We start from the raw sequence: 17,734 nt of genomic DNA on the forward strand, positions 1-17,734 counted from the left end.
CCTGGCCCTCCTGCCCCCCAGCTGCTCCCAGTCAGCAGCTCCTCTCCCAGGGCAGGGGCAGGGGCAGGGGCAGGGAGGGCCAGGCCCAGACGCAGTTCCCAGCCACCCCAGCTCCAGCGACTGACCTCTTCCTCGCAGGTGGCTTTCCGCCTAGACTTTGAGTTCAGCAAATCCGTCTTCCTGCACCACCTGGAGATCCTGCTCACGGCTGGCAGGTCAGGGCCTCACCTGCTCCTTCCTCCCGCTCCTCCCCGCTGCTCCTGGGCCCCCATGTGGCCCCTAGCAATAGTCCCTCCCTGCGCCCAATGGGATCCCTTCCAGGCCGTCCCCCCCCCCCCCCCCCGCCCCGCCCTGCCCTGGGAACACCCCCGCCCACCCCCTGCCAATCCCCTAGCTTAGGCCAAACTGCTGCTTGCCGTGTTGCTGCCATTCTCCAGCCTGGGGCAGCCGGGACACAAATAATAATACCTTCACCTTTATATGGCAATTTCGATAGCAGTTATTTTTAAAGCCCACGGTTACAAAACACCGTACACGTAATGGTCCTCACAGCAGCCCCTGAAGATAGGCAAAGCAGGGGATATCCTCATGGAGTAAAGGGAATAAGGTCTTTTCGGATGAAAAAATGTCAGGGCACCTGGGTGGCTCAGTTGGTTAAGCTTCAGACTTCAGCTCAGGTCATGATCTCACAGTTGGTGAGTTCAAGCCCCACGTTGGGCTCTCTGCTACCAGCACAGAGCCTGCTTTAGATCCTCTTGTCCCCATGTCTCTCTGCCCCGCCCCAGCTTGTTCATTCGTTCTCTTTCTCTCTTTCTCTCTTCCTCTCTCTCAAAATAAATAAACTTGAAAAATGTCCCAGGGGAAATCCCGGACAGAAAGAACACTGGATAAGGAGTGAGACAGTCAGTGTTCCGCTCCCAGTTGCACTATGTAAATGCTGTGTGTCGTTAGGAAGTTCGTTCAACCTTTCTGAGCCCTCTTTTCTTACCTGTAACTCGGGAGGTGGGGTGGGAATGACTCCTGCTCTGCCCGTCTTGAGGGGCTGCAGCCAGCCAGTCCGCTGTGCTGGCTGGGCTGGTAGAAGCGGGTTACTTCCTGACCGCTCGGTGGGGGGCTCTCCTTGCAGTGACAGTGATGAGGAGGAGAGCACCAAGGAAGACAACACCGCCCTCCTGCGCTCCCACCTCAAATACGAGGCTGATGTCCTTTTCACCAGGTGGGTGGGACCCCGGGGGAGGGGAGGCCTGAGAGAAGTGAGGCCTAAGATGGGGTACCCCTGGGGGGGCCCTGATAAGGCCAGAGGTCTCAGGGGCCGGGCTCCAGTGCCCAGGGACTGTGAGCCGGAGCCAGGGGTGTCCCTGAGGGGTGGGAGGGTGCAGCCCCCTCATCCGTGGTGGGCGGGTGCTATCAAAATAGCGGAAGGAGGAGACACAGACCTGGCCTCCAGGGAGCTCCCGGCAGGGGCAGGGGAGGAGGGCGAGGGCCGGGGCAGCCAGAGGTGTCCACCCCAAGTTCAGGCAGTGAGTGGGAGCATGATCTGTAGAGAATTTTAAAATAGTAATAAAACCTACTGAAAGCCCATCTGCTTTCCCTGACCATCTTGCACCTGCAACTCTAAACAGCCAAATTGAGAAAACGCTCCCCCTCCCGCTCCCCGCAGGGCAAACTGCTCCCACCATCCTGTCCGGTCGTCCACTCCCCTCCGGGTACCACCGGCCCCAGCCTGTCCTCTGGGAGCTCCCAGGCGGATGAAGCTGTAATAGCGACCACAGAGAAAGCAAGCTCAGGCCCTCCCTCCCTCGGCCACTGCTAGAGGCTGGAACGGGGCGTAGTGGGCGAGTTCGTGCTCCAAAGAGGCCAGGCCCCGGCGCAGGGATGTCAAATAATGGCCCTTCTGGTTCATGCCCGTCCCACACAGGAGGATGTTGCTAACTGATCTCAGCGTGCATTCCTCTGAGCCTCAGAATCCTTCCTGACACGGCTCTCCCGATGGACGCAAGAGGAAACCTATTTTTTGTGGTCAAGGAGGGCCAGGCACATGCCCACACCCTCTTTCGTTCAGTTATCCATCTAGCCAACGTTGACTGAGCTCACGGCGGCCCTATCCTCTGTCTCTGCAGGAGCAGCAGCCTGAGCCACTACGAGGTCAAGCCCAATAGCTCACTGGAGAGGTATGATGGCATCGGGCCTCCCTTCAGCTGCGTTTTCAAGGTAAGAGCCGAGGAGCCCCCGTTTGGGAGGGGAGGAGTCTGGAATCATTGCTAGTGCCTGGGGTTCGGCCCAACCCTGTCACCCACTCACTGTGTGATTTTAGGCAAGTTCCTTCCCCTCCCTGGGCCTCGTCCAGAAAATAATGGGGCTGGACTGTGAGGATGTATCAGTGAAGGTTAAGTGCGGCTGCATAGGATTTAAAAAATGTAAAAAACAGCGGTCTAAATGGGCCAGGGTTTATTCTCCCCATAAAAGAAGTCTGGAGTTGTCAGCTTCACGAAGTCATTCAGGATCGGGTCTGCCGTCTGGTCCACCATCCTCAACATACGATTATCAGGCTCTCAAGTTCATCTCAGAGTCCAAGAGAGCTGCAGCTCCAGCCATCACATTCTCATTCCAGGAAGAAGGAAGGGGAGAAGAGCAGGCCCCTCCCTACTGAAGAAGGTCCTTAGTGGTTCTTCACACTTGTAGTTACCTAGGGAGGCGGGGAAACGTGGCGTTTGTCTCGGTGCCCATCACTGAGGAAGGGGCGAGAAGGAGAATTAGGAGGCAGTTGAGCAGTCTGCAGTGTGGGCCCCCCGGAGCCTCTGAACTCCGCATGAGAGCCAGGGGCAGGCTGACAGCTGGGAACTGCGCTTCAGACACACTGGTACCTGGCTGGCTGGTCCAGGAGGGGGTTAGCGGCCGCCCGAAGCCACACAGCTCCTACATGGTCATGGCTTTGGGCTGCGACACCCAGTCCTTCTGATTCCAAAGCCCTGCTTGTAATCACTGCTGCTTAGACACCAGAGGTGTCGCGGCTAGAATGTGCGCCATTAATTAAAGAGTGTCTGTTGTAATAAATTCACGAGTGCTCCCACCGTGCCACCAGCACCAGGCTGCAAAGTCCCCATACCGGGGGAGGCTGAAGATGGAAGTGACCGGGGCGCCTGGGTGGCTCAGTCAGTTAAGCGTCCGACTCTTGATTTCGGCTCAGGTCATGATCTCACAGTTCGTGAGTTTGAGCCCCCGGGTCGGGCTCTTTGCTGAAGGCGTGGAGCCTGCTTGGGATTCTCTCTCTGCCCCTCCCCACACTCTACGCTCTCTCTCAAAAAAAAAAAAAAAAAAAAAAAAAAAGAAAAAAGAAAAGAAAGAAAGAAAAAGAGAAGAGAAAAAAAAAGAAAAGAAAAACAACAGAAGTGACCTTGCCCTCCAGCCTCATGGCCCCAACTGACCTGTCCTCGGCCTCTGGGACCCCGGCCCCTTCAGCGTCCTCACGCCCTCACACAACTTCACCCATGCAGCCCCCACCGTGATTGGGCAGAGCTCCAGAACTTCTACAGTGAAAATGCCAGGGGGCGTGAAGGGGGCCGCTTCCCAGGCCTGGCCGCGGGCGTCGCCCCTACGCAGCTCCTCCTCCGCCCCTCCAGCTGCTGGGGGCTGTGCTGACCCCTCCCCCTCTGGCCACAGATCCAGAACTTGGGCTTCTTCCCCATCCATGGAGTGATGATGAAGATCACCGTCCCCATCGCCACCAGGGGCGGCAACCGCCTGCTGATGCTGAGGGACTTCCTTACCGACCAGGTACGGGCGCCCTGGAACCGGCTTAAAGGAAGGGACCAGTTAGGAGACAGACTTGCCCCCGGTGTGTCACCGGGTCCTCCGACCTCAGCTCTTCCTCCCGGGACCAGGGCGGGCAGGGCCTTCTCGGGGAAGAGGAGGAGAGAGGGGCGTCTCGGGGTTGCTGAGTCTGCGGGTGCTCGTTGTGAGACGGGTGTGTGTCCCTCGTGCAGGTGGACACGTCCTGTAACGTCTGGGGAAACAGCACCGAGTACCGGCACGCCCCGACGGAGGAAGACCTGAGTCGTGCCCCACAGCTGGTGAGTGTCCTGGGCAGCTGCTCCTGTCCTTGTCCGGTGGCCGGTCACTAAGAGCGTGTTGAGCGCAATGTGTCCCGCCTCAAGCGGAGAGGAAACGGGATGAAGCGAAGACACTTCTGGCTCTTAACGAGCTCACCATCTCACAGGGGCCATGAGAGTGAATGCCAAAGAAGCCAGGGGACAAGGCTGTGACAGGTGTCAAGAGAGGGGCAGTGGAGGAAAGGAACAGGGGGAGTCGACTGGCATCTATGCCTTAAAGGGCCAGCAGGACACAGATGAGCAGAGGGAAGGGGAAGGGGCCAGACAGGACAACGCTACAGAGGCCAGGACCTACATGGCTGGTAGTGGAGACATTGACCCCTGTCAATTGGCCTCCCTGTCCCCAGAGACGGCAGGCAGCTCGTGTCACCTCCCAAGGCCCTCCCCCAAACACCTGCTAGTTTCCAGGCTTATGCTCCCAGGCTTGCCACTGTTCCCAGAAACCACTTTCTGAGCGCGCTCTCATTATTCTTCCCCAAAGATCTTAGCTGTTTTAGTTTTATTTCCCCCAAACGAGCGCCTCACAAAGCATTTTTTGGGTGTAGTGTACTTCCCTGAAGACCGGGCCTGGGGCGGGCGAGGGGAGGGGGTTGAGGTGGTTGCAAGAAGGAGACTCAAACAAGTTTAACCCGATGAATTCTGAGTATTTGACGATTTCTTTGGTTTTTCTGTTACTACGGTATCATCTGCAAATAATAACAGTGTTAAGCTTTCCCATTCAATCCTTATAAACGGCTTTTCTCGGCTTATGGCTCCGGCTAGGACCTCCAGGGCAATGGGAAATAGAAATGACAACAGTCTTGTCTTGATCTTGACTTTTTTTTTATTTTTATTAATTTTTCATTATTAAACACGACGCTTGTAGGGTTTTTATAAACACCCTTTATTCAGATTCAGGAAGTTTCTTGGGAGATTTTTTTTTTTATATATACATATCATAAAAGAAGTTGGATTTCCCCAAATGCCTTCTCTGCATCTGTTACAGCAATCATACAATTGTTTGCTTTGATCCGTTTGTGTGGTGATGACATTTATAGGTTCCCTAACGTTGAACCAAAGTTCTGCTCCCAGAAGACACCCAGTGCTGCACAACTTCAAGTACAGCATGTGCCATCCCCTGGCAGCCGCAGCCCATGTGTCCCCCACCCCCACCTCTCCTTGTCCCCTGTCCTCTGCGCCTCCTCCCCCAGGAGCAAACCTTGGGTGAGGGGTGAAGCTCAGCCATCTCTCTGGTGGCCCAAGCCCCTGCTCACATTCTCAGGTCATGGCTGGGCTAGCTGCCTCCCCCGCTCCCCCAGAGCTCGGCCGCTCACCCAGAGACCTACCTCCCTTTGCAGAATCATAGCAACTCTGACGTGGTCTCCATCAGCTGCAACGTGAGGCTGGCCCCTAACCAGGAAATCCATTTCCATCTGCTGGGGAATCTGTGGCTGAGGTCCCTAAAAGCAGTAAGTAGAGGGATGCCTGGGTGGCTGGGTCACTTGAGCATCTGACTCTTGATTTCAGCTCAGGCCATGATCCCGGGGTTGCAGTATCAAGCCCCGTGTCGGCTCCGTGCTCAGCATGGAGCCTACTTGAGATTCTCTCTCTCTCTCTCTCTCTCTCTCTCTCTCTCTCTCTCTCTCTCTCTCTGTGCCCCTCTCCCCTGCCCGCTCTCTCTCTCTCTCTCTCTCTCTCTCTCTCTCTCTATATATATATATATATATATATATATATATATAAATAAAAATAAAAGCAGAAAGTAGAGCACCTGGGCTAGACTCCAGGGAATAAGGGGAAGGGGGTGGGTGCTGGGGAGTCTCCCACCCAGGGAGGGGCCAGCTTCTGACAAGGCCTTTGATTATACAGCTCAAGTACAAGTTGATGAAGATCACGGTCAATGCAGCGTTGCACAGACAGTTCCACAGTCCCTTCATCTTCCGCGAGGAGGATCCCAGCCGTCAGGTGAGTCCCCTGGAGACCCTGCAGACCTGAGCTTGAGCGGGGCCAGCTGGGGAAGGGGTCATCCCTTCCCCTAGAGTTTCCTATACCCTCCACTCGTGTGTGCCTGCAGGAGAGAGAAGGACCCATCTGCCGGCAGTTAGCACAGCATCAGAAAAGAGGGGAAAAGCAAGATCAGTAGGACGTTAGGGGCAAAAGTAGGGAGGGAGCCGGAAGCAAGCATTCGCCCAGTGCCTGGGGCGGCAGGCTCTAGACCACAGTAGTCCCACGAAAGCAGAGAAAGAAGGGGGACCTGTACGTTCTGCACTAGAGGAAAGAACTGGAGCCCAGGCCCGCCTGCCCTGGCGAGGCTCATTGATTGACTCCACCGGCTGTGACGCTGGGTCTCGGGCCGGCTGGCAGCCTAGAATGAACATCCCACCCCTCTCCTCCCCATCCATTAGCACCTCAAATCTAAGGAACGCACATGACATGCTTCAGAAGTCTGGTGCAAACCGAATTCCAAGGAATTCCAAGACCAAGGAATGCAGGATGTCTCTGTATTAGGACTCTTTTTGAATTAGATAAAACCAGATTGTCACAGACCAGACTGCCTCAAATCAGGGCCTCAGGAAGGGGGGTGAGGCTTCCTGCAATGCTCTCCTGAGAAGTTGGGCCTTGAAGAAAAGCCCAATCCTATGGAGAGATGGGCATCCTGGGCGTGGGACACTGCTGCCCTCCACTGGCCACATCCCTGAACCGTGGCCTGGGTTCCTGCACCAGATGCAGAATTAACCCCAGCCCCACCCCCAGGAGATGCTGGAGAGCAAAAGAGGCACGGTCAGGAGGACAGATGTTCATAAGGTGGGGAGCTGCCAGGCAGAGGGGTTGCAGGTGCCAAAACCTAGAAGCAGCATTCAGGGGACCCACCTAAGGAGTTTTATCTGTTCATTCATCCGGCATTTGTTGGGTGTTCCTCCTATGACTCAAGCCCCCCGGGGATACAGAGATGAATTAAGCAGACCTGGGGATGAGGATAACAAAGCCATGGCTACAATGTGGGGGTGAGCAGAGGGGCTGGGCTTGGGGGGCAGTCAGAGCAAGGGATGTCCGGGGAAAGCTTTCTGGAGCCAGGTCCACTTGAACTGAAGCTTAAGAGAGATGTTGGAATTCTGCAGTCAGCCAAGGGAAGAGGCATTGTACAGGCACCCCCACCCCCACCCCCACCCCCCCCCCCCACACACAACCCCTGTCTCTACACCAGTTCATCTTTTAAATGAATTCTCATTCTCCTTCAACTCCCACTGCCCCCCTCCCCTGCAAATCCCTCTTGTATTTATTTTTATTTTTTTAGAGAGGGATGGGAGACGTACAGGGAGAGAGAGAGAATCTTAAGCAGGCTCCACGCTCGGCACAGCCCCAACACAGGGCTCGATCCCATGACCCTGGGATGGTGACCTGAGCCGAAATCAAGAGTCGGATGCTCCACAGACTGAGCCACCCAGGCGCTCCCCCCGACCAAAAAAAATCTTTCTTATACTCTCTGGATGCCTCGCTTCTCTTTTAGAAACCCAGCAACCCAGAATGTAAGCCCCTGTTGGCCTGGCTGTGTGCCAGGTGCCAGGGGTGGGAAGGCAGAGAAGGTCCCAGCCTTTACGGAAGGACAGAGAACATAGAAGGAACCTGCCGTTTGTTGAGCCCTAAACGCTGCGCCAGGCACTGTCACAGACACTTTGCACGTTTCCTTGCTCACTCCTCAGAGCACTGTGAGGTACTCCCCACCTCCATTTTTCAGACACGGAAACTCAGGCTAGGTGAGATAAGGCAGAGAGTTGAACAGGGAGTCAGTGGCCGAGCCGGGACTCCCCCCTGCTGCAGGGGTTCGTTCATGCAGCCATTCGGCATGTGGACCGAGCTCCTGCTCTGTCCCAGGCACTGAAAATAGAACAGTGAACAAAACAGATACTGTCCTGCTCCCCTGGGGCTGACGTTCTAGATGGGAAGAAGGGCAAGACACGTGAATATATCAGTGTCAAATGGTGATACGTTCTGCCCCGAAAAATGCAGGCACCTAAAGGTGGAGACTTGGGGCGGGAGGGGGGGGCGGCTCTATTTTATACAAGGAGACTGGGAAAAGCCTCCTCGATAAACTAACATCAGAAACTATGAAGAAGAGGAGTGTCGCGTGGCTATTCGGGGGGGAAAGTGCTGCCAGAAAGGGAGGGACAGCAATACAAAGGCCTCTGGTGGACGTGTGCTGGCATGCTGGAGGGCCAGGTAGCTGCAGGCTTGGAGCAGAGAGAGCAACGGGGGGGGGGCAGGAGGTGAGGCCAGCGAGATGAGCAGCACCAGAGAGGGTGAAGCCTGGCAGGCGCACGCAAGGACTCTTCTTTTCCACCCTGCGTGGGGGGCTGGAGCAGAGCAGAGAATAAATATGCCTTCGTCAGGCTGCCATGCTGAGGACAGACTGCAGAGGGCAAGGCCGGAGGGGGGAGGCAGTTAGCCGGCTCCTGCAGCCTCCAGGGGGACACAGGGGGCTCAGTCCAAGCAGGTAGCCCTGGAGGCGGGACTCCCACATTCTGGGCGCTTCAAAGGTAGGCCAGACAGACTTTGCTGGAGTCCATGTGGATGCAAAGGTAGGAGTCAGTGACGAATACAAGGCTTCTGGCCTGAGCGGCAGCGAGGAAGGACCATGCTGGCATTTGCTTTCATGGGAAGGGCAGGGATGGAACAGGGTTGAAGGTACAGAGTGGGATCAAGAGTTTGGACACCTGTTAAAGATGCCGAGCAGGCCAGGAAGACAGGAGGATAGGAGTGTGGAGAGTCCCAGTAGAAGGGAGAAACGTGACGGCAGTCCGCATATAGGTTTTTAACGTTTATTTATTTTTTGAGACAGAGAGAGACAGAGCATGAATGGGGGAGGGTCAGAGAGAGGGAGACACAGAATCCAAAGCAGGCTCCAGGCTCCGAGCTGTCAGCACAGAGCCTGACGCGGGGCTCGAACTCACGGACTGTGAGATCATGACCTGAGCCGAAGTCGGCCGCTTAACCGACTGAGCCACCCAGGCGCCCCTGGCATATAGGTTTCAAAGCCTCACAATGGAGTGAGTTTGCCCAGGGCTGTGTTATGCTTTCCATGGCCCTGAGCACTTTTACCTTCGGAGACCCTTCGTCCTTAGAAATAATTTAAATTAGGAGCGCCTGGGTGGCTCAGTCGGTTAAGCATCTGACTCTTGGTTTGGGCTTAGGTCACGATCTCACAGTTTGTGAGTTCGAGCCCCACATCAGGCTCTGTGCTGACGGCACGGAGCCTGCTCGGTATTCTCTGTCTCCCTCTCTCTCCGCCCCTCCCCTGCTTGCTCTCTACCTCTCTCCCTCTCTCAAGAATAAACATTCAAAAATAATAATTTATTATTTTATGACAAATATATATAAAGACATATAAGCCAGGCAAGAGATTATATTTGTTTTTCCCTCGAATTTTAAAAGAAATTAGAACATTTTCATGGGCCCCTAAAAGCACTAAGGGCCCTGAGCTCCCTGTGCCTACTGGGTAAGATGGTGCTGAGCTCACCAGGAAATGACTGTAGATAAGGAAGAGGTCCCAGGACAGAGCCATGGAACATGGCACAGAACCCAAGGCCAAAGGCGGAAAGTTTCAAAGAGGAGGCAGGATCACCTGGGTCATTTAACTCAGGTGTCCTTTGTGCAAGGGCTGGGTCCTCTGAGGCCTCCGCAGGCTGGGTGCCACCCATGCCTCCAGCAGATCCCACCGGGCACTAGCCATCGCCTGCCCCCCGGCTGCCCCCCCCCCCCGGGCCCCAGGACAGTAATGCTGTTGACCTGGCGCACTCCTCCCCTTACAGATCACGTTTGAGATCTCCAAGCAAGAAGACTCGCAGATCCCCATCTGGATCATCGTGGGCAGCACGCTGGGGGGCCTCCTGCTGCTGGCCCTGCTCGTCCTGGCACTCTGGAAGGTGAGGCCCCAGCAGGGTGGTGGTGGAGAGAAGCATCCTAGCTGGTCGGCCCAGGCCGGCTGGGGGTGGGGGTGGGGGGCTCTGGCCTGCGGGCTCTGTGGCCAGCCCACGCGTTCTCCTCCCCTTGGGAGCTGGCACCCACCCGGCCTCCTCCCCAGAATGTGCCTCCTGCTACCTAAGCACCCACATCTCACCACAGCAGGCAGATTGGCTAAGGCCTCCAGAGGGCCCTCAGTCTGTGGCTCTGACCCTTTGGTGGGTTCCTTTGAGAACCTGACGGGAGCTCGGTCTTCTCTTCGTGGAAGCAGCAGCAAGTACACAACCACAAAATTTCTCCAACAGTCAGGCGGTTAACAAGCCCCCAAACCCCTCTCTGTCACTGAGCCTCAGGTGAAGAACCCCTGGTCTCAACCTTCTGTTACAGATGAGCCGAGGGAGGCCCAGAGAGGGTTGTTGACCAGGGCAGGGTCACACAGCATGACTTCTTGCCTCCCGACCCAGGCTCCATCCACTCCACTGCAATCCCCCCTCACCAGTTAAGTGGCCTATTGCGTGGCCCACCAAGGGAGTTCTGCTGGGCTGGGGTGGGGGCTGGTACTCAGTGTTAGCTGGGGTATTCGGGGAAGCCTTCAACAGGAAGAAGTCTTAGGAGCGTTAGTGGGGGGAAAGCAGGTGGGAGAGACAGGTCTTGTCCTCCCTGCCCACCCCTGAGACTTCTCCCTTTGCCCCCCCCACAGCTCGGCTTCTTTAAAAGTGCCAAGCGCAGGAGGGAACCTGGCCTGGACCCCACCCCCAAAGTGCTGGAGTGAGGCTCAGAGGAGGCTGCAAGTTGATGGGGGCCAGGACGCCAGTCCAGGCAGTGTACAGGCCCAGGCCCGTGGCCCGCTGAGCTGGGGTGGAGAAGACGCCAGCTCGCTTTGCACTTGACCTCATCTCCTGAGAGACCAAGCCTGCACCCTCTGAAAGGAACTCAAGCCAGTTTTAAGAGGGACTGCTCTACTGGGAGGCCAAGACACCTCCAACACAGATCCCTGGTGATTTAAAGGGACCCCTCCCAAGGCACACCAAAGCCTCCCCTGGGCTCGTGGGGGCATTTGCTGCCCCCGCCACTAGGTGCTAGGAATTCATAACTGTCCCATCCTCAGAAGAAACCGGCAGAGGAAGAAGGCGATGCAAACCCATTCTTCACACTCCAGGCCTCGAGTCCCAGCAGGACCCAGTGGGGCAGCAGATCTGAATCCTGTGCTGTCCTCCCGCCCCGGCGCTGCCCAAGGCTCTCAAGTCCCACTCACCCCTTCCCCAGGCAGGAGAGCTGCCCCTGAATGAACCCCCGCGGCCAAGGGCTTGGTGGTGACAGCTGCTGGACAGGGATGAAGACAGACCCTGAGGCATGGAGACTGTGACGGACAGGCAGCTGGGACACAGAATATGGGGCGCCCACCCCGAGATGGGGAGGCAGGCGGGCCCTCCACCCCCGCACATACCCCTCGGTGGCTTTTGTGCCTCGTACCCCACGGGAGCCTGCAGTCGGCACACTCCCTGGGTCCCCCGTACCTACTTGGTCTTCCCGCCTGCCTGCCCTGAGCGCGGCACAACTCCAGGCCTGGCAGTGAGGTGGCAGGAGGGTGCGTGCCCCCCCCCCCACAAACACAGCCTCCCATCCCCCCTTTCCGCCCACTGCCCCCCCCCCCCCCCCCCCCCCCGTGCACAAGAGAAGGGCTCAGCCAGCGCTGCTAGAATGCACTCTGGTGCTCTCTGGAATGCACTGGTTAAAGCCGGTGCAGGGACACCCAAGTCTATGAAACCTCGGTGGCAAATATCTGATCCTGATCCGCTGGCCCATGGGACAAGTGGTACCACCAATGATGGCGCCTTGAGGACAATAGGCACGCCCGGTGCCCAGCGAGTAATTTATGCCTTAATCTTGTTTTGAGATAGAAATGAAAGGGGGATGCATCAAAGGCATCTGTCCCCCTGTCCCATAGTACGACCTTTACTGTCGTAAATATTTTTTAAAACTATTAAAAGAAAAATACAGTGATTGAAAACAACCAAGGTGCTTGCTGTCTCCCATTCTGTGGGCAGGGCTTATCCCGGCGAGCCAGCGTCTTTTCTCTGAAGGAAAGGAGGTGGCTGGGGGGGCCCCTGCTTTCTTCCCATTGTCTCTAAATGTTTGGAAGGGGCTTGCCCACCATTTGGTCCCTACGACATCCCCTCCAAATGGCTGCCTGATCTGGGATGGACAGCTCCAGGGACGGAACACTTCCTCCCGCCCAAGACCACCAGCTCCCCCTTCACCCATTTGGATGGTTGAAGCCCACAAGTCACTGTAGCTTCCAGTCCTTAGTTCCGGCTCCTCCCTCTCTGGCCTCCCAGACTTCTCCAGGCTAGCGTTTCAGTGCTGACCTCATACTCCGGAACTTCTTCACCTTTACACACAGGCTGCTCTTCAACCAAGTGGGCTCCCTTCCAATCATGTGCCATTGGAGTCCCAAGAGGCCAGAGGTAGAAACTTACAAATTATTTGATCTTGTTCCCCCATGGATGAGGACACTCCGAACCAGAGCAGTTAAGAGATAGCCCTAGGATCCCCAGCAAAACCCACACTCATTTTAGGACTGCGGTCTCTCAAGTAGGATAGTCATTACAGCCCAGCCTGGGGGGGGGGGGGGGGGGGGGGGGTTGGGGAGGGGATTACTAAAGGAGCAGAAGGCATTAATACAAAGTAACTATGGGAATATTTGTTCTCAAATGGTGACCCCCAAATCAGAAGGCCCCATTTAGAGTCAAGTTTCGCTGGAGTCTTGCCCTCATGAATGGAGCACCTGACTCAAGGATGCTCCATGAACCCACACTCACACGTATGCCATTACGTGTGATTTAGACCGAGTCTTCTGTCTGGTACCATCAACTCTGAGAGAATGCTTTCACGTGAAACCTGCCTTTTAGAGACTGGCATTCACCTTTAAAAAGTTGCTATGTGCGGCCACGCTGCAGGCCAAACAAAACGTATCTGCAGGTCAGACGCAACCCAGAAGTGGCCAAATGGGAACCTCCAGCCCATCGGAGGCCACCTTTATCCCCAGGGCTCCGCGGCCCCTTCACGCCCCTCCCTGGCCCTACACCAAGAACAACTAACTGGTCAAAAGGCGGAACTTTGTAACTTCAAGGCCTTCAGCCATCCCCTCGTGTCTCTCTCGTCTGTTTCTCTTATCAATCCTTTCTGAATTTATCTGCTCTGGGGTATAAATGATCAAGACAGACCTTACAGAGTTCCTGGTAGGGCCACAGAGATGCATTTAACAGGGAGCAAACTCACGCTACAGCCGTTCTCTGGCCTGAGGAGCTCTAAAAGATGTCTATGCAAGGGTCCACCGCAGGGATTCACATGTAATTGACTGGGAGAGGGGCCAAGGCATCAGTTTTGTTGTTTTAGAGTTCCTCTGGTGACAGATGTGCCGAGCTGAGGTCAACAGGCAGGTGAATATATAGGCTGGAAAACAAATAAGGGGTTAACACACATAGGTGCCCTTCCATTATGAGCACTGGGGACTATGCTGTCGTTCATAATATTCAAGTTAACCTGACTCCAGCCTAGAGTTGGGAAGACTTTCTTGTTCCAGCAAGTCTCTGGAGAGGGATCTGCTACAGACTTCACCCAGTTCTCCTGGGTCTCCAGAGCCCCGAGGGGACTCTGGGAGAAGTTGAACACATCTGCTATTGTCTGGAGGAGAGACGGAGAGCAGTCTCCGAAGCAGTTTTGGCATTTAGTGGCAAGCAGCCCAAAATGCAACTGCAGATCAACATAAAATTCATATTGTGGTTCACAGATGGATATTATTAGCAATGCTCTATTCCGTAGTTAAGAATATTTATGATGGAGCTAAGGGCTGAACTCCGAGTGCTGACATAAAGTGGAACCAAGTTAAAAATGGTTCCGTCTTTTAAAAGCTTTATCAGCATCCTAGATGCTACTCTAAACAAGCTGCTTTGACTTTCAGGTGGCCACGGGATACTTGCGTAAGCAAGCCTATAGCAAACGAGTGCATAGGAGAAAAACACATGGGTCAAGGTCTCTTATAAACCAAACACCAACAGAAGATGGTTTTAGAATTCGGTCCACGGATTCTCAGGATTTCCTAAGTTCTAGGCTCTCAGAGAGGAGAAACACAGGAGTTGTGAAGTGAATCCTGGGCGATGTTCTATGAGGTCTCACTGCTGCTCTAACATGTGGGGGGGAGGCAGGCTCTCAGAAAAGATGCGGAAACTGAGGTGCAGGGCTTGGGTAGACAAGAAAGGCCTCAAGCCCTGTGCCATCACCGCCCAGTGCTCTGCAGGGAAGCGGCCATCAATTCTGGTGTCCCTCGGTTCCAGCTGGCCGCTTCTTTCTGGCATCAGATGGTGTGGACATGTAAGCTTGGAGGGCAAAGCGTGCCTGCTAGAGCAGATCATCTATCCAGAGCTAAGCTTCTCAGAGTGGGATTCCACGGCCGCCCTGATCAGAACCACAGACCAAGTTCTACCCCAGACCTCACGGATCCAATTTCCTGTCAGGTAATGCTAAGCACATTAAATTTATAGAACCAGCAATCCAGAGCCACAATATTCTCTAGACGTCATTGTCAGTTTCTTAAACAGTGGAGCCTTCCTCAGCTGCCCTTGGGTCACACGATAGCCACCAGGTGGAAGGGGCAAAGTGCGAACACAAACACAGCAGAGAGGGGACAATAAAAGCGAAGGGCTTTCCACAGAAGGTATGGAACTGGCCTTTCCTAGAGGTCTTTAAAAGACAAGTTGCTGTCTCCATCAGCATTTAGCATTTAACACTTAGCATCAGTGCTCTCCTGGAATACAAAACTAGACTTCTAGACTTCAGCCAGTCCCCCGGATTCAAGCCCCAGGGTGCCAAGCAGCCTGTAAGAGAAACAGCCAGCTTAATCGTGCTCTTTTTCCTGCATGACTCACTGCAACCACACCTCACCCGGTACAGGAAGTGGCCAGGTCTCTCCAACCACCAGATATGCCTTGGGTGACTTAACTTAATACAGCTATTAGTGGGGAGTGGTCTCCTGTTTTCATTCACTACCACATTGTCCTTCGTTTTCACCTCCAGCCGAGGTCATGTCAGCCCTTTACTCTGCACTACTTTTTACTGTTTTTTTTGAAATCTCAAAAAATTGTCCTACTGTGAGTATTTATGTCATCTAGACTCTTCACAAGGGGCAGTCGGGCTTAATTGACCACATTAAAACCAGCCAGTGCTCTCGTGTCACCATCTATTCCATTAGCTTTGACATCACACTAAAGTAGGACACCATGTTCCAAACGGAAACTGAAACAGGAACAGGAACGGACGAGTTTTGCTAGTAAAGCGTGGAGAGGGGGTTGGAAGCCTGGCACTTGGGCTCTGTAACCTCTCAGGAAGGTACAGGCTAAAATGTCCCCAGCAAACTCACAAGGTTCAAAGTAGGGTAGAAGCAGAAAAAAAACATTTTCTTAAAAAAGAAGGGGGCACTGTTCCTTAACGGATTCATCCTTTCTAAATCAGCTGTGCACGTTCTTTGCCCCTATCTCCCTGGTACCACAGAAAAATACGACAAGCAACAACTCAAATGACACGGTTTCCTGAAAGGTTTTCAGAAAATGGCCCAAGCCAGAGTCAAAAGGTAGCATCATAAACTTTTATTTGGGAAATTAAAATGAAGATCTGAGGAAAAACAGAAAATCAGATTTCAAATAGGGGCATCTGGCTAGATGACAAGCTTATCAAGGGCAGGGACCATGTTTCTTATTTTTGTACGCGCATCCCTGATACAGCGTGTCCGCTGGAGGCAGGAACACGCCCAGCACTGCACTCAGGACAGACCAAGCACGCCACATGTACAAAGCACAGAGAAATTAGAATAGCTAGTTTTGTCTATGCTTACCAACATGCAAAGTCTTTATGAACCACCTGAAATTTACATCTCACACAGGCATTTTCTAGATTAAGTACCTGATGAAATATATTACTGCCAGTATTTTCTTTAGTCTGATCGTCTGTTACTTTAATACAGCAGACATTACTTGAAACACAGAAAAAAAAAATGATTTAGAATTTGTCTGGATGATTTCTGGAGTCCAGCTGGGTATTACAGCCGGCTCAGACCTGGCAGAAATGCTAAGAGGATCTTTGCTTGTGCCAGCCTAATAGTCTCAGAGTGAAAGAGCACTGCTCCGTGAGTCAAGACCCAGAGCTGACCCTGGGCTCTGACATTCAACCCTTGTATGACCTTACATGGACAAAACACCTCTTTCTGGGTTTACATCCTCAGCTATAAAACAAGAGACTTGAACTACATGGTTTTTTCAGGTCTTTAGGAAGGGACTGGAATGGCTACCTAAATCTAAATTTTACAACAAACATGTGCCAAGGATGTGCTCCAATACCACCACTTAATACTCTTTGGATAATCTTAACCAATATTAATTGGTTCTATAATTCTATAAGAAATATAGAATATGAATACTGAAATAAGAGGCAAAATAAGCTTCACTTATAAATGATGATTAGTGTATCTGCGACATCCAAAAGCAATGAACAACTTCATTTTTCAAAAAAAGGCAAATCCATTAAAATGCCTATGTAAATGGGGCGCCTGGGTGGCTCAGTCGGTTGTGCGTCCGACTTCAGCTGGGGTCATGATCTCGCAGTTGGTGAGTTCAAACCCCACGTCGGGCTCTGTGCTGACAGCTCAGAGCCTGGAGTCTGCTTCGGATTCTGTGTCTCCCTCTCTCTACCCCTTCCCTGCTCATGCTCTGTCTCTCTGTCTCTCAAAGATGAATAAACGTCAAAAAAAAATTATTTTAATAAATAAAATAAAATGCCTATGTAAAAACATTAACAATTAGAAGTATGTGATTGAAAAAAAAAAAGCTCCTACCCATAATATAAACACAGAACCTAATAGTAAAAGGAATATATTTGCAAGAACTTCACTAAAAAAAAAAAATTAAAAAAAAAACACCTTAAAAAATCTCTAAGAGACATAAGACTTCACTAAATGGGACTATCTCTCCTTTGGATAAAAAGGCTCAGACTTACAGAGACAGCAAGTCTCCCTAAATTAATCTCTTAACTCAACGCTAAACAAAATCAACTTTCAACATGACATGACACCGGAATTCATCTGCAAAAATAAACATACAATAATAAAAAAAAACTATATCCCCTCCCCAAAAGAAGACAAATGAACAATTAGCCCCACTAGTATTAACATTTAACATTACCCAGGCACTTCACTATGTCAAGCACTTTGTTACTGTTAGGTAAGCATCTTGATTCTCTTGTTTGCTCATCACAGTCCAAGTTAAATATTATCATCCCGATTTACAGAAACTAAGGCTTGGACAGAAAAGTAACTTACCCCAGGCCACAGAGCTTGTAAATGATAGAGCCGTGACAATAATCCCCAGTCCACCACACTGCGAGATCAACAGAATAAAACAGAGAACCCAGAAAAAGATCTCATTACATAATGGAAATTTAGTTTATGATTGATATCAGTACCAATCCAGCTATTCGGCTAGCTGGATCCTTACATCAAAATAAATTCCAGGTAGATAAAAGATTGATTTATTTTAATGGTTCTTTGAGAGAGAGAGAGAGAACGAGAGTACATGAGTGGGGGATGAGCAGAGAGAGAGAAAACCCCAAGCGGGCTCTGCACTGTCAGTGAGGGAGCC

General features: G+C 52.8%; 1 protein-coding gene across 2 annotated transcripts in view; it reads left to right on the forward strand.

The window, feature by feature from the left end:
- Nucleotides 1-14,094, forward strand: part of ITGA11 (integrin subunit alpha 11) — a 129,293-nt gene extending 115,199 nt beyond the window's left edge. The window contains exons 22-31 of one of the 2 annotated variants that reach the window (XR_007152818.1): nucleotides 139-215; nucleotides 1,127-1,216; nucleotides 2,121-2,211; nucleotides 3,661-3,774; nucleotides 3,984-4,070; nucleotides 5,447-5,557; nucleotides 5,958-6,053; nucleotides 9,896-10,009; nucleotides 10,747-11,408; nucleotides 14,082-14,094. Coding sequence is in view for 1 of the 2 variants with exons in the window: in XM_047861771.1 (XP_047717727.1) it covers nucleotides 139-215; nucleotides 1,127-1,216; nucleotides 2,121-2,211; nucleotides 3,661-3,774; nucleotides 3,984-4,070; nucleotides 5,447-5,557; nucleotides 5,958-6,053; nucleotides 9,896-10,009; nucleotides 10,747-10,818 (852 nt within the window). In the remaining variant the exon portion in view is untranslated. Of the gene's footprint in view, nucleotides 1-138; nucleotides 216-1,126; nucleotides 1,217-2,120; nucleotides 2,212-3,660; nucleotides 3,775-3,983; nucleotides 4,071-5,446; nucleotides 5,558-5,957; nucleotides 6,054-9,895; nucleotides 10,010-10,746; nucleotides 11,688-14,081 lie in introns of those variants that run through there. The other variant, XM_047861771.1, reaches the window with a different exon arrangement.
- Nucleotides 14,095-17,734: the final 3,640 nt, after the last annotated feature.

This window comes from Prionailurus viverrinus, chromosome B3 (assembly GCF_022837055.1).
Source record: "Prionailurus viverrinus isolate Anna chromosome B3, UM_Priviv_1.0, whole genome shotgun sequence".
In the NCBI taxonomy this organism is placed as follows: domain Eukaryota; kingdom Metazoa; phylum Chordata; class Mammalia; order Carnivora; family Felidae; genus Prionailurus; species Prionailurus viverrinus.